Below are 17,232 nucleotides of genomic sequence, written 5' to 3' on the forward strand. Positions count from 1 at the left end.
TTGTGTGTGGGCTGAACATGGTGAAGATAAGCTATTTTATATATACAAAAGCTGATTGAGCAAGTTAGTAAAACTGTGAGGATACAAAAACTCAAACACCAGGAAAATGTTCTAACATTATTTAACACACAGCATTGGTTATGGAGGGTGGATAGCACCACTATAACAAATGGATGATACCGGCTGCAGTGGTGCGGGTTACTCATGGGAGAAGAACAGATCACCTAACCCCATATGCAGCCCACTTAATTTTACAGGCAGCTCATTTATAAAGCAGACTTAGGTCAGTTTTCATCCCAGTTATGGCATAAAAAGAACAATATGTGTAATTAAAAAAGTTATGATGTGGAAGTAACTGTAGCAAAGCAAAGTCTAGACACATGACTGGTGGTATGAAGTGTTTGTGCTCTGGTGCTGTGTTTGATTTGTGCCACATGTAGTGCTGTGCATTATGGCCAAATCCGACATTAGATCTAAATTGTGTCTACAGAGACAGTGATTTTTTTTATTGCTAAGGAAAAAGGAAAACAATAGATTGGAATTTATACATTTTTGCCAATTACTAATTTTTCAGTTGTAATTTATTAATAAATGGTTCCAACATAATTTCAGATGATAACTGGTGTATTTCAGGAAACACGTTTGTTATGTCTGGTTGAACGCTCATATTGAAGCAAGGCATTGCACACAGATTGGGAATGTGTCACGACCTGTTGGAGGGACAAAAGGAGTTCCATAATTTTCCCAACCTCTCGCCTACAGCTACGCGTACAGCTAGGTCATGTTTTGATAGACATTCCAGCACTGCTTAAGGATGCACAATGAGAAGTTTTTTCCTCGTGTTTATTTTCATTACCTTTTGTTTTTCTTGTCACTACAGTCTTACACAGATGTGCTGAAAAATCTTTGAGTGACGCCAGGATATTTTTTTCTTTGACAGCTTGACAACAATTGAAGCTTTCAGTGATCGTCAGTAAGATTTTATATCTTTACTGCTCAGCGTTTCTCCTCATAGCTTCAAACCTCTTGGCATGTGTTGTTAAAGCTTTCAGGATTTCCCCCATATTATTTACACAATGACTGGCAAACCTGTCCACCTCCACCTTTAACTTCCCATTATAGGCTCCAGTCTCCTTGCCCTTCTAAAGGATACGTGTGAATATATGGCGTGATAATTACACTGTTGGCTGAATTTGGATTTTTTGCCTGTCATTAATAACCAACATTCAACACGCTGCAAAGACATGCCAGAGCTCATTTCCTCATTCATTAGCTAGCAGATTTCCATAATGATGAACATATGGCCAAATGCACCAGTGCGTAAACTTATAAATGCCAACAATATGTTCAGCTTTTGAATTAGGGAAAAGAAGTTGACAAGCTAACAATTCTACCTGCCATATGCAGAAACATTGGGTTCCTGACAGAATAAAAATATGTTGAATGTCCCTTTAACTCCACAGAAATTAATATTAGGGATGCAAATCTAACACTGGAGAGAGAACCCGTATTTGTGCAAAGGTTTTCCACCTTCCTCACCAGTCTCCTTCTGATGTCATAATTATAGATCGCAATGAACGGCAGCTACAAGTGCACGTGTCAGCAAACTGCACGAAAAAAGAACAAGTTAACAAAGACTTAGTTTGTGCTTTAAGGGGGACCTGCTTGGTGCTTCGGCGTTGTTAAGACATTACAACATGATGAAATATTTCCCTTTTAGAGGGAGGGTGTTTGCTGACAGGCAAATAGCAAATGTGTAATTAGCTTTGTGAAATTAGAGTTTTAATTAGCTAAGTGACAAATGCCTTACATGAACAAAATATTTGGCGTATTTTCATTAGTTGCAGTGGAATGGCCATTTAAAGTAGACATTGAATTTTAATTACTATGATCATAAAGTCATCAATGATGTGGTTTTGAAAAAAGTACATGCAGGACATGTTTTTCTTACCCCGTGTGCTTTTATGCCTTTCATATCCTGGCAGGCATTTGTCAAAGTCTTTCTAATCCATTTTTACTTTAGTGGCTGAGCTCCAGGCAGTTCATTTATTAAGTGGTCAGAAGCACTCTTTATTTGGGTCTATGTGTGCAAGTCACACTCTTCTAGTACCATGTCGTGCCTGCAATATAGCTTGTTTTCTGTCACCCAGCAATGAAACAGGAGCTGTGGTTACATCAGCCAGTCTTTCACTGGTATGAGGCGCACAGACCTTTTTATTGTTATTATTATTTATAGAGCATTTTTGGCCTAGACAGTGAAAGAATTGAATATTTTATTCAGCAGTTATGACAGGCTGAGCTGCAGGACTTGGTGTTTACAGGTTACGGCTTCATATTAGTTTTTTTTTTTTTTAAGGATCTTCGGTTTTGGCACTTCCAACTACCACAAGATCTGTTAACTTGTTTTTATGACACACACACACACACACACACACACACACACACACACACACACACACACACACACACACACACACACACACACTGTTGTGAGCAGCTGCCAAGGCAAGAAAACATTGCTATTGTTTCTTTGCAAAACTTCCGCAATCAAACTTATCAATTGACACTCTGCCGTATTCATGGCTACTTAAGCCGGATCCAGGCGTTCACAGCACGTTCAGAAGAACTGCCGAAGTGGTTGTGAAGATGATCCACACTGTTGCCATTTCATTTTCTGAAACACTTGAGCACATTGGGTCTCCCTGTGCTTATATCAACAGATATATAACTATATCGGTACTTGGATATGACTTCATTATTCGATTTATAGTTATGCAAACATGTATTCAGTTGAATGCAACAGTTCCCTCTTCAAACTTCAGCCTTTCTTATTTCAAAATCAATATGTGCATTTCTCTTTTCACCCTGGTGACCATCATAAAGTCTCTCCTTTGTTTGTCTGTACTTTTCTGTGTTTGTTTCCTTCCAGTAGACTGTATGGTATGAAAAATATACAACATATATTTTAACTGAATGCAGTATTTAAGTTTCCTTCCATAGTTACCATGTCAAAGAATAAACCAGTGTTTTATTTACTTTATATGTACTGACACATAAATTACTCGTCTCAGACCATTAAACACCATTTACAGTCAATATTATAACATTTGTTCCTATATATTAAAAAAATAATCTCATCCTATTATTACATACAGCTGCCCCAAATCATATTGTCAAAGCATTATTGTACATAAGCCTAATGGAGATAATGACTCTAAAATTGCCCATGCACTTTGCAGCACCTCTGTCAGATAAAGACTATTTAAAAATGGAAAACACTGAACCCACACAGAGATTTATATTTACATAATTTAGTATGCTTAGGTAAATATTTATATTTATTGCAACAATATCTAAATGTACATTCACTGCCACAATATTAAAGACATACAAAATACTGTATTCTATTCTTTATAGTTCTTTTTAGCCATATGCTTGCATGCCATGGAAAGCTGTCCATATGTGATTCGCATAATGAGTTTCTCTGGAAGTTGTCGCTTTTCTGGCTCGCCATCTTTTCACATGACATCCTGTGACTTCATATTTCGTGGTTGTAAATGGATTACTCTGTCAGGGAACATTGTTGCAGACATGCTCCACTCTTGGAAATTCATTTCCTCTATAGCAGCAGAACCAATAGCGTCATCCAGCAGATAGCTCCTGTAGGTTTTGGTACACGTCTGAGGCTGAGTTACTCTGGCATGTGCACGTTACGTGAACATATGGAAACTTTCTATCCCAATGGTGTTAGGGATTAAATGGAGCAGGATCTCTATGTAAAAGGTGGTACTTTTAACAGTTGATGGCATGCATGGGTATTTCCGGGCACACAAATGCGCTGTCCTAAATTCAAATGCAAATCAGACTCTGGGAAATAAAAAAGAGTTGGAGAATTTTTTTTGTTTTCCAAAGAGAACATTCTCCTACATTTTTGCCACTCTGGCAGTAAATAGTTAGCAATTTCTCCAAACAAACATGGAATCCAAAAATGTAAAATATTGAAGTCAAACATTAAATAATCTCAACTTTAAATCTCAAACCAGCCCCTTCTTATATTTGCTTTTTAAACCAGCATGTCCTCTTAGAGATGGTAGTTGGATCCTGCAGAATACAGAGGTCCCGTGTGCCACAGAAATGTGTTTACATTCTAATCTGTGTGATGGACCTCCCTGATAAGGAAGGCAGTTCTGCAGCATCAGGGGAAAAAGGCAGTAGATCGGGGCTCAGTGCCAGCAGCAGAAGTGCTAGGCACCTTTTAGCAGCAGAGGACACACATATTAATGGATCCTGTGTCTCCCTCCAGTGATGCTGCCACAGCATGTTTTCTCCTCTCTGAGCTTTGGGAGATGTCAAAGCAGAGTCAGCCTCCTACGAAAACAGAAAACTTGTTTCTGTGATACCAAGCCTCTTACTAGGTTTGTCATCTCTGGCTTTGTGCCTGGAGTTATCTGGGTGGGATGGCGTCCGTGCACCTGTTCATAACCTCCGCCAACATCAGTGTGCTTGCTTTCGGCTCGCATTCGCCTGCGGAAGGAGGTTAAACACAAAACTCTTTGAGAAGAAAACACCTGAACCCCATCAGATTCCAACCAAAGGAACATGTCAGCAGAATATACTGGGAGGTCAAGGAAACATAATCCGGAACAAAGAAGTAATTACGTTTCTCAACCGGAGACTGGGATTGTGGTTGTGTAGTATAACCAATGAATAAATATTTTCTCCCATGTAGACAGGTAAAGCAGAAAATCCAAAATTATTGTTTTGGTCTTACATTGTATTTAAGCATATATACAGTGTGTAAGCTATGGATAGCAGAGTGATTATAAATCCATCAATTAAACTTGCATTTATGTTTTGCCCGATTATACTGATTTTAGACATCAATCAGGCATTATGACACTGTTTATGACTTCACCTTGACATCTGTTAGTGAAGCAAACGCTGGCCTGTGTGGTCAAGACGAGCTGCCGTAGCTCAAACTGCCAAAAAGGTTCATGTTGGTTCTGATAGAAAAGTGTCAGAATACACAACGCATCACACTTTGTTGCACCAACAATGAGTAGGCGAGCATCAGAACTGAACCACAGAGCAATGGAAGGAGGTGGCCTAGTCAAATGAATCATGTTTTCTTTTATTTCACGTTGATGGCCGGGTGTGTGTGCATTGCTTACCAAGGGAAGACCGCACCATAATGAACTATAGGAAGAAGGCAAACCAGCTGAGGCAGTTTTGATGCTTGCAATATTCTGCTGGGAAACCTTAGGTCCTACCATCCATGTGGATGATACTTTAACACGGACCTACCTGAGCATTGTTGCGGGCTATGTACACCCTTTCATGGGACCAGTATTCCTTGAAGGCTGTGGCCTCTTGTTTCAGGAATGGTTTGACAAGTTCGAGGTGTTGACTTGTTCCGCAGTTTCCCCAGATCTCGGTCCAATTGAGCATCTGTGAGATGCGCTGGGCAAAAAAAGTCTGATCCATGGGAACTTAAGGAAGCTGTGTCTGAAATCTTGGTGCCAGATACTACAGCACGCCTTCAGTGGTCTAGTGGAGTCCATGCCTCAATGGGTCAGGACTGTTTTGGCAGCAAAAGGGAGACCAACACAATATCAGGCCGTAAAGTTATGCCCAATCAGTTATGATGTGTTTTTCTTCTTGTTTTAAGAAAACATGACATTCTTAATGAATATCTGTAAATGTGACAATTGTTTGTCTACAACAAGCCATGTTTCAGCGTTTTCGCCAAGCTTCTTTTTTTTAAACTCTAATTTCCTGTTTCAGGTGAATAGATTCAGTCCTTGCTGTCAGTCTTCTACCCATAAAAGATAATTTATGCATGGTTTTCTAATTACTTGGCATAATGCTGTAAAGGACAGTGCCTAACTAATGGCTGAAATGTTGGGTTAGTAATGATAGAGGAGAGTTGAGTTAATGTGTACCTGTCAAACAGCTCTGCTTGCAAGTGGATCATTTGGGCTGAGCTAGGTGGTAGTGGCAGGCAGTTTCTGTCATACTTGTGATTGCTCCAGCTGGTTTCACTTTATAAGTAAAGTGACTGAGGGATAGAACATCTAGTTGGGATGCATGAGGGGGGGAAAAGTGGAGAAGAAAAAAAATCTCTGTAGATGGGTCCTTCTCAGAGTGAGCTTTGTGTGAATTACATGGTTTGTGATTGGTTTTCTTTTGTAAGTTAGGGTTTGGATAAGACCTTTGAGGCTTCTGTGTCACAATTGCTATATTTTATTTGACCAAGCTTTATTCGGGCACAGTGGTTGTATTCACTACCCTTTATGTTATTATTCCTTAGCTAGCAACCCTGGCATCATGTCGTGATGTACTTGTGAAACTATTCATTCAAGCAGAGGGCCCAACCTCAACCCTCCTGTTTGATAAATAAGCCTCTGTATTCAATATAAGATGGTTGTTACAGAGCAGAGGTAGAGCTTTAAATCAGAATCTGAAACCTTTTGTTGTCATTAAACATCAGATGTTTGATTAAATTAGAATTATGTATTAATAAATGTATATGTAGAAGAAAGGTCAAATGAAAAATACACTGTTTATTCTATTGTGGTGGGGCGTGGTTTGCGGTGCCGTGCAGGGAGGGCGGACGCACCTGCACGGCATCCTTAATCACGCCCGCCTAGTTAAAAACACGGGGACTCATGGGTTTGGGGTGTTGTGGTGTGACGTGAATTAAATAAAGATGGCTCTGAACGTTGCTCTGTGGTCCCGCCGTGCCTTATTCACGCCACATCTATTCTACAGGGTTACATATAAGGATATAATTAAAAAAAAAACCTTAAAATGTGGTAAATACACCCCGAGATGCATTGTGATTATTTATAAAACACAAACCAAAGCAAAAAAAAGCAGAAGCAGTGTGTAAAAAATTAAGTACACCCCTTGATTTAGTGGCTTGTAGAACCATCTTTAGCAGCAATAACTTGAAGTAATGGTTTTTAGACTTTATCAGACTCACAGAGTGTGAGAGTCTAAAAGTGTTGCTTCAGCACATTGAGATTTGTGGGCATTTGTTTATGTGCAGCTCTCTTAAGGTCCCACCACAGCATTTCAGTCAGATTGGGGTCTAAACTTTGACTTTTGACATTGACTGTTTTCTTTTTCAGCCATTTGCTGCTGTGAGTGGGATTATTGATGCATTTCAGGACTGCCAGTCCTCACATTTGACTCTAGAATACTTTGGTATACATAGAGGAGTTCAATAAACTCCTTGACTCGATGTGTTATGGGTGTTTTTGTTGCATAGTTTATAGTTTGGCCACCACTCTGCAGCATCCCTGCTGGAAACACATGTTTGGAAAGTAACAACCAGTGCAAGCAGAGTCAGGCATACTGTAAACAAGCATTTAACTACATATAGCATATTTTGTGTGTCTGAAAAGAAATTGTCCAATATATTGAAATGTTGTTGTTGTTGTTGTTGTTGTTTTTTTTTGTAACCAAACCTTTGGCGTGCCATGGTCATGGTAAAAGTCTGTCTGTGTCTGTGCTAAACGCCACCTTGCACGTCCCTCACAGGCTCAGAGAGGTAGCGAGAGAGGCATCATAGGTTAATGCCTTAATCTTATCGCAAATTAGAAACAGAGTCGATAAGATAAAATGCCAATGTGTTCATGTTATTGCTGTTAAGGGGATTCTCTAATGAGCTGAGCACCTCACAAACATGCACAAGAGGCATGCGCAGTCGTAAACTGGTGAGAGCCTGAGAGTTAACGTGACTGTATGCAGTCACACTCGTATCATGTTGAAACCAGTACTCGGTCTGACCTGGTGAGATTTCCATCAAGACTTTTGTGGGAAAGTGAAGTGCTAAGTGAAGTGCGTCTTCAGACTTGAAGCACACGGGCTGTCGGATTAATGGAAAGGTCTGTCAAAATGGGCCAAGCTTGTCTTATCAGCTTTATCAGTAAAGATAAGCTGGTGATGTTTTAAAGCTCCCGTGTCCTGCGTCTTTCACATCAAACATTACACACAGCTAATCTGCACTGCATTTTTGCATCCCTGGCATACCTAGTGACGCCCCAGACATCCATTCCTGCACCGTCAAATCTTATCATGCTTTGCATGTTAATTTAAAATTAAAATCTAGTTCTGTTCACAGCCTTCAGAAACCTTCTATTTTAAGGCCTTTTTGGAGTTGAGCTGTGCATATATAGAAATATCTGTAGCTGTGTAAATTACCCATCCAAACGAAGAGCAGTCTTCTCAGTATCCTGCCGATGTTTCTCTGTATTCACTTATGGTTTGTGCTCTCCCTATAACTGTGATCAGCTCAGTAACAGCCAGTGCGAGAGGCTGAATGGCTCCTTTGTGAAATTTCCCATTTGTGGCAGAATGAATTTTTTCTCCTCTCCTGTTATTGTATATGAAGCAACGTGAGCTAGATATGAGTATAGGAGTATTTTGATTTTGCTATACCAGTCGTCTGATTATGAGGGTGTGACTCAGGGGTAAATGAAACACTCATCACTCTAGATTTATGGACCAGAGATGGTGTCCTCACAGCGTGTCAACGGCTCACTGCCGACGTGACGTGCTGGAAAACGGAAGATGCAGGAGGCTGCAGTGCGCTTTGAGTTAATGAGGTACACACTGCTCGCACAGCAGCAGAAAACTCTGCCACCAACGAGGGGACATTTGAATTTGGCTGGAAGGTCCGCTTTTTATGATGTTGAAAGATTGTTCGCGGTCCCTGTTGGCCAGAAACATGCTGATGAGAGAGTGGAGGCCTTTTCATCTGTGTGCTATAACCATTACCTGAAATAGCTGGCTGTAAATCATAATTTGAGCAGTTGCGGGAAAAGCCCGTTTGTTCCCTGACAGCAGAAAGAAAGACGGCATTACAATAATGAAAAATGTGCTTTATTCGAAAGTCTTGTGCTTATTGTAAACGGCTAATGTTGACTCAGATCAACTAAGCTATAAAGAAGGCTTTTCTAATCCTCACAAAATGTAATTCATGTTTGATAGCTGTCGTCTCCGGGAGTGTAAAAACAAAAAAAATCCTTTAATTGTTTTTTGGGGGTTTTTGGATGAATTTGATGTTAAAGTCTATTTTTTCCCACTTTATGCTCAAATGAAATGAGTATTTTGGTTTTTGGATTTTTTTTGCAGGGAAAATGTCAAATATCCGTGCAGTCAGGAAGATGCAACAGCTGAATAACTTGGTTGCCATGGTTACAGAGCTCGCCAGGCCAGGATACACCATCGTGGATTTCTGCAGCGGAACGGTACGAGTATTCATCCATCAGTCCGGCTCAGCATGCATATTTATCACTATACCTGACCACGGCTGCATTCGATAGATGCTCCATTAGGGACCAGCTGAAAGGAACCAGCCCTCACTCCCTCGCGTTTTTCTTCCCTTTTTAAACGCCTTTTGTTGCTGGCCGGTGCGCACAAGCAGACTGGTAATTGTGCTAATGAAAATGCAGGCTCGGAGTCAGCACGGGTCAGGGCTGGAAAGGGAGACACTAATCATAACTCTGTCGATGCCCTCTTTGATGTGTGCTGTTTTCTTTTCATGCGTTTTCATATTTTTATTCTTTGTGCTCTTTCTCAGGGCCACGTAGGGATTGTTCTTGCTCACACACTTCCAGACTGCCAGGTAACATGTATGAAGATGTTGTGTGTGTGTGTGTGTGTGTGTGTCTGTGTGTTAGCTGCGTGTTAAGTAGAGTTCGTGAGTGGTATGTGGTGACTTTTGGCAGGCATTTTTAAAAATGTTAGGGATGGGAATCGATTCCGATTCCATTATAAATATCACTTATCAATTTGACTCCTTATCGATTCTCTGTTATCGATTCTCATTAGGATCTCGTTAGGATTATAATTAAAACAACAACAACGTGCAGTTTTGATGGTGCTAATTTTATCACATGCAGCAAATGATCCTATCGAAATACAGGACACACTCGAGTCGCTGCTTGATGACATTCATTTAATTTCGCCTCAGTCATTTTACTCTCCTGTTAATATTAATCTCAATTTTAGTTACATTTTAATGATATAGTGCCAAATAATAACAACAGTTGCCTCAAGGCACTTTATATTGTAAGGTAAAGATCCTACAGTAGTAGAGAAAACCCGAACAATCAGACAACGCCTTATGAGCAAGCACTTTATGACAGTGTGAAGAAAAAACTCCAGCAGGACCAGGCTCAGGGAGGAGCAGCCATCCACCATGACCGGTTTGGGGGGAGGGGAGGAAGACACGTCAAAAGACACAAGATCAACCAGCTAACCCCTCAGGCAGCTGCCCAGCTGGGAAACCGCTGGGCTGGCTGTGTGCACTGGGAGCTACTGAGCCTTTGGAGCCCATATGGGCCTGACGAGTGCAAAGCTTTCCAGAAGCTCCAGAAGAAGTCAACTAGCACATGCAGCAGGGAAAGACCCGGTCCTGAGTGGACCACTTCCCTGCCTTAATGAAAAGGCTAGCTAAACATCTGCGAGACTCTGATCCAGCCTCTAAGACAAGCAGAATAGCAATTCCGAGGAATTGAACTACTGAAAGAAGCAAAAGCGGGTACTTTACAAGAACCCCCTCCCGCTTCTCCATTCCCATCCCTCTCTGTTATTATGTGTTATTATTCCTAATAATTAAATGCATCTCCATGAAATGCTTTAGTTTTTCACAAAGCATATGGTTTGTTTAAGAATTTTTAATATTTGTGATGTGTTTTAATATTGTTAAGGATATGTAGACGGATAAGTTTAAATGCATTTGTGCTTGTTTCAGGTTTTTTTAAAAAGAAGCAGCTACTCACAGTGGGGATTTTTCTGTCATTGCTTAAGGTCATCCTCATAGAGAACAAAGAAGAGTCCTTGGTCAGGGCTCAGAGTCGCAGTGCTGAGCTCGGTCTGAAAAATATTGGCTTCATTCAGGCCAATCTGGATTACTTCACTGGACCTTTTCACATCGGGGTGAGCATAGCAAGTTACAAAAATCGTTTTTGCACAATTTGTTTCATTTATTTGCATGATGATCTAAAGAGTACAGTACTGTAGACCAGCGGTCCCCAACCTTTAATGCCCGACATTATTTTCACGGACCGGCCTTTAAGGTGTCGCGGATAAATACAACAAAATAAAACCAGTACCGGTGCCGAAAAAAAGAAGATTTATTCATAACACACGTGAAAAGACCAAGGAAAACCGAGTTAACGATAAAAACGATAACAAAATAACGCTGAAAACCAATAAAAACCCTGAAAACCATACATTTCACACCTGAGCCTCAACTCTTGCGGCCCGGTACCAAACGACTCACGGACCGGTACCGGGCCGAGGCCCGGGGGTTGGGGACCGCTGCTGTAGACAGTGTGGTTAACACTTCAGATTCCCAGTGTGTGAAAAACAGAAACCAAAAATGCAGCAAGCGCATGTGATGTCAAATCTATTTGTCATGGTAAAAGTCACTAAATTACACCAGAGCCATGAAATTAAACCCATTAAGAGCAATTATTATATTATCTGTTCTGCAGTTTTATTGTATTGTAAATTGTAATTACTGTAATATTGCAATCACAGTATCATGAATCATAATGGGGTTTTTCAAAATACCTCTTAAAGCTAATTGTTTTTCTCACAGCTTAGCTTTCTAAGAGAATCTTAAAAATGTGGAGAATTTAATCAGTAATAACATTTGGGATAGAAACTTTTCTCTTATAGAAATATAAATAATCAGTGCACAGATAATTGTCCCACTGCTTCTCTTGTTGCACTATCCTGCAAAGGAAATGTGATATTCTGTCTTTGACTGAATTAAAAATTCAAACATTTTAATTATGCAATAACTGACAGAACTGTAGCATCAAAACAATTGTTGTTATCTGGCTTTTTGACAAAATGTGCATACGTACAGTGCTGTGCAAAAGTCTTGAGCCAGTCCTCACGTTAATATGTTTTCCTTCCACTGAGCCTGACGTTTTTGTAATTTTTTAAAAGTGGTCTTGAGCAATAACTCCCCAGGATTTTTGAAGGTCTTTCAAACTTTTTTTGGTGACACTGGCTGCTGTTCACTCATTTTTAGTCCACTCTTTGTATCTGATCATTTTCAGCTAAATGTATTTTTTTCTGGAAGGCCAAAAAAACAACTCTCTGCAGCAGATGAACAGTATCTAAAAGCGATGTCCTTAAAAAATGAGGTGAAAAAAATGCAGCATTGACCTGATACAAGACCTTAAAGATGCATCTGGCCTGTAGGTTCATCCATTTACTATTGACTAAAGGCTCATCAGAAATGGTCTCAAGGAAGGGAAACAGGGAGGAAAGGCTGAGGTATGGAACAAAAGGGAGCCAGAATCCATAGAAGAGCTTTGAATGTCCTTCAGCCTGGAGAACTACTCCCAATTAGAGATTATTTAAAGAAATTAGAAGAAACCTGCCTACTAAGACAGTTCAGACTGTGTTGAAGAATTAAAATGGTAATACCAAATACTGACGTTCTTTTTATTGAATTGTGCACGCTCTTTTTTGTCTTATTTTACTGTATTTCCATGTATGTTTACATGTGCTGCACTCACTTCCCACTTTCCTATCTAAATATAGAGAAATGAGGGGTAGCTCAAGACTTTTGCACAGTACTGTACATTGACAGGGGTACGACCTGACCTTTTCTGTGGAAGAGAGTGTATTAGTTCTCTACTGATGGACTGAAATTGAAACATAAGGATTAACGCTGCATAAACAAAGTGCGATTTTCCACTTTGCCACAATCACCTCTTCGCTTTAAGGTGTCTGATCGCTGTATTTTTATCGCATCACATTGAGAAATGTGTCATTCATCTCTTCACTGAGCTTGAAAATGTCAACTTGAAGTTATTTTTGTTAGAGCAACCAAAATAACTGTTCATTTCCTGAAGTGGAGCTTTTAATCAGAACAGGGTACGTCGGTGCTCCCTGATTATCAGGAAGCCAAAAGGTAGTTTCATCCAGGAAATTTAGGACTTTGAGTTTAGAGATCTCTTCAGTGAGGACTGGTAATTTCTTGCTTTTCTTTCTTTGTTCTCATTTTCTGTATCCAACAATGCTTTTCATTTGCTTTATACTCTGAGTTTCACAGAAGGAATCATGTTTGGAAGGGAAAGTATAATCATTGGAAAGTGTTTTCTGCCAATTCAATTTAATTTATGTTTCTTGTACAAGAATCTTGACTGGCAATATCTCCTTTTGAATTCCTAATGGACACTGCATTTCTCCAACTTGTGTTTAAGCCTAAAGATTAAACACAGTAAATGTTTTAAGTAAAACTAAATATTTAACTGGCTGTCAAACTTTATGCTAAATGGGGTTAAAACAAACAAAAAAAATCATTACTGAGGAGGACTCTCCACCAAAACCCTTGTCAGTCCTGTTTAACACCCACCTCCATCTGCAGAGCTCTTGACTTCTCGATGCGATAATTATCAATTTAGCGCAAATAGGTACTTAGCTGTGGACGTGCACTGGATGTCTGAATTTTTCAAACAAGCGGAACAAAAGCACACAAGTTAAAACTTTTCTTCTTCTTGCCTTATTTAGGCTCTCTGAGCAGCCTGAGCTAGATCAGTGATCTGTCTTACTCTTCTGTGTTAAAGCTCTGTGGTCACAGCTGTCAGAAAAACCAGCTGTTCTTGTAGCCTCACATTAACTTCCACCGAGACAAATAGAAAAATATACGTACCTCCTGTAATTAGAAGTAGCTTTTGTTCCAGCATCCTCACTCCACTGAGACTCGTTCCACTTGGCAAGAAACAAACAGCACAGATTATTCATCTGCTCGATATCTGAGTGTCTTTTGCAGGGTAGCCTGAATCTTTCCTCACACACACACGCACAGATTCATTTCACCTGATGCATTAATTTACAATATATTTATGTATAGAACAATTTTTATGCTTGTAATTTTCTGCCCCGCTTGAGTTTCTTACTGTGGCTAAGCTTCTTCCTGTATAACAAAGCAATTACTACCTGTTGGAGCCACACATCACATCAGTTTTAATCCTGCTATGTATAATACATGGTCCCATTTTTAGGCACACTCACTTAATCAGGCTAATTAAGTTGAGGTGTCCCTGATGTTAGTCAGTGTCTGCTCACTTTATGGCCTCGGTGTTAAACTTAAACCAACCTCTGTATGACGTGTCTTATCAGACGTTCTTCAGTCTACAGACTATAGAGGCATGAAAAGTTGTGGAGCTTGAAGCAGGTTTTAATTTTATTGGACGCAAGTCCGTTATTGGTTCTGCTAAAGAGTCTGATTGTTTGCAGTTGATTCTTTCATTTGCCTCTATGTTTGCATGTAGAAAAATGCACTAGCTGGTCTTACTTTGGGCTTCATGTAAAAAATCAGTATTGATTAAGTGCCAAGTGTCTTTATCTGGTGCAGCTCTAATACTAATGGTGTATTAGGACTATTTTCTACTCTCCTTATAGTCTTGGTTGTTTTCAAAAGAGTGAGTTAAGATTGAGTTTGATCACCTCAGGTAAAAGGCATCATTACATCCACCTTTGAGAGGAAAACAACTCTTTGGTTTGGTGTAATCATACTTAATATAGGTTGGTCGACACATCTAAGCATTCATTTGTCCACATGTAATAAAATTAGTGAAACAGACAAACCTGAACATTTAAAAGTGCACCGTATTGAGAAAAAGTTCCCAAAACTATTGCACAGGCTTGCAGCACAATTTTGCAAATGCGTATGATGTTGATTAAGTATTAATTAGCTGTATTGCAGGAACTTGCTCTGTCTCAGGCCCAGATAGACCTGGAGAGGGATACAATTTCTGGAATAAGAGTGAATAATGAAACCTCGTTATTTCTGTGATGCGATTGTTGAGAGAATAATGCAGCCAGAAACAGGTTTCTCTCTCCAGAAATGATAGCTCAGTATGAACATAGTTTTACTTGTGCGCATTAATTTAGGGTTTCTTCTTCCAGACTGTGTCTTGAGGCAAAGCTCAGCAGGATATGCATGTAATTCGGTAGGACTGTGAGATTTAAATTGGCCTCGTGTTCATTTTCACCTTTCATTATGCATTTCTAATCAGCTGCACTCAGAATGTGAACATGTTAAGTTGGGTCCATGCTTTGTCAATACCACAGTTATAAAGCAGAGATGACTGTGTCATCAGAACTTGTAAATACAGCATTAGCTACGAAGACATATCACAATGTGTTTCATTCCAGTTGTGTGTTTTTTATTTAATTGATTGGCTTTGTGTTTGCGGTAAATGGAGGCTAAAGGTTATAAAATGTAATTAGGATTTAATACAGCATGACTAATGTACAGCATTAAGAAGCTAGGAATGAGTGATAGTGTTATTTTGGTAATTATTTTTGCCTTAGATGTGAGGAGGTGTAACATCGTGTAATTTCTGATAGCAACCCTTCCTCCTAATCATCAGTCTAAAACATGCTGTTAAGAAAAGCATAAAGCTTTTTCCCTGACGGCATGAATAAAATGGAAGATTAGCTGTCAAATGGATACAAGGTAATGGACGTAATTGAAGTTATTCTTTTAAATCGCAGAGTCTCATTTAATGGGTTCACGTTTAAATCGATACAGATCTTAATGGGCGTGAATCTTTTTTTTAATCAAACACGCAAAAGTTCAGTTTCTAGAAAAACGTAAAGCCGCTGTAAGAAATATACCCTCCGTTCAAAACCTTCACTGACCTTATGGGTGGGTGGAGGTTTGGCTCAGAGCGTCTGTATGTTCTGCTCTTTGTGTGTGGTGGTGCCAACAGTTCTGGCTCAATTCTGTCCTGATCAGCTCTGACCTTCTGCTTTGTGGCACTGCTGTCAAGGCAACATGCAGTTAATTCAGACTCACAGACGCCAAGTGACAACTTCTTGGAAAACACAAATAGACTTTGGAGCTCGCTGCTTGAGTCGAATGGGGTTCATTCCAGAGAGTTCAGGAGCTATTGGGACATCAGGCTGTTTAAAAAGGATTTTATTTGGGCCATTAACATGGCATGTGGTTTGTCACTGTACATATGAGAGGAAGTTATGTCACGTCTGGATATTAAACTCGTTGTCCTTGAGAAATCATAATGCATTTTTGCAGATGGACAGGGCCAGGAATGATGGATATTGGGTCTCTTAGTACCATTCTGCAATCCAATATATAACCACACCATTACTAATGCATAGCTAGGTGTTCATCACCACGCACAGTTTACCCTGTCAATAGGAATCCTGATGCATCCGCGCCTGCACTCTAAACGCACTGATATATTTTGTTTGCTGCTACTCCCGGCGTCTGCACCTTTGAGAGCATAGATTTATTTAATAGCAGTGGCCATTATGAAGTAATCAATGGAATTGAGTGCATGCTCTCAGTTTTGGTTTTTGCTGTTGGAAATCTGAGGGTTTCAAGATCATTTTGTTGGTGAAAGTAACACTTTTTTGTGTTTTCTTTCTTTTTCTGTTCTAATGCAGGTCGCCCTTCATGCATGTGGCGTTGCAACAGATATGGTAATGGAGCATTGCATCCAGGCCGGAGCCGCCTTTGTTATTAGTCCTTGCTGCTACGGCTTCATCCAGAATGCTGTGAAGTTCAGCTTCCCCAAGAGGTGTGTGATCCAGTGTCACGTCTGTGGGTTACTGCTTTTAAAAATGTCGTTCTAACCATGATGTTTTCTTGTTAGATAGATGTTGCTTCCCTTCGTTCCTGTTCCCTCGCCTTTCAGTCTTTATGAGTCACTTTCTCCATTAGTTTCTCATCTCGTCGTCACTCACAAACACACAGTCTATATCTCTTAACTACATTCTGTTTGCCTCCTTTGACTGCTCATAACCATTTGCCAATTCGGGGCAGCAGCATCGCATCACCTTCTCGAGATGGTCCGCCAGTCACAGTGTGTTGTTATGTGAACTGAGAATTTGGTTCTTAATTTAGACACTGGAAGGAATGTGTCAGACAGATAGGCTGGCTGGAAAATTTAGAACGAAATGTCAGCGACGACTTTATTATGTGGGGTACGAGGAAATTAACCATTTAATCCAAACGTCTGGTGATCATGCAAGCCGTGACACGGTGCTGTTTGAATACAGATGGAAAACAGGGTGGAGGGAGACGCTGTTGATTCTGTTGCTATGCTCACTAATGGTACATAAGATGCAGCAGTTTGCTACTAAAACAACTTTTGGTGACTGATTGCTGCAAAACAAGGCTGTTACGCAGAGTTGCTGTTGTAGCAACAAGTCTGGTCACCA

The 17,232-nt window shown here is 40.0% G+C and overlaps 1 protein-coding gene across 1 annotated transcript in view; it reads left to right on the forward strand.

Moving 5' to 3' along the window:
- Positions 1-17,232, forward strand: part of gstcd (glutathione S-transferase, C-terminal domain containing) — a 51,434-nt gene that overhangs the window by 22,931 nt on the left and 11,271 nt on the right. The window contains exons 6-9 of the mRNA XM_026171209.2: positions 9,142-9,257; positions 9,590-9,634; positions 10,822-10,950; positions 16,456-16,589. Of these exons, the coding sequence (XP_026026994.2) occupies positions 9,142-9,257; positions 9,590-9,634; positions 10,822-10,950; positions 16,456-16,589 (424 nt within the window). The remainder of the gene's footprint in view (positions 1-9,141; positions 9,258-9,589; positions 9,635-10,821; positions 10,951-16,455; positions 16,590-17,232) is intronic.

This window comes from Astatotilapia calliptera, chromosome 6 (assembly GCF_964374335.1).
Source record: "Astatotilapia calliptera chromosome 6, fAstCal68.1, whole genome shotgun sequence".
In the NCBI taxonomy this organism is placed as follows: domain Eukaryota; kingdom Metazoa; phylum Chordata; class Actinopteri; order Cichliformes; family Cichlidae; genus Astatotilapia; species Astatotilapia calliptera.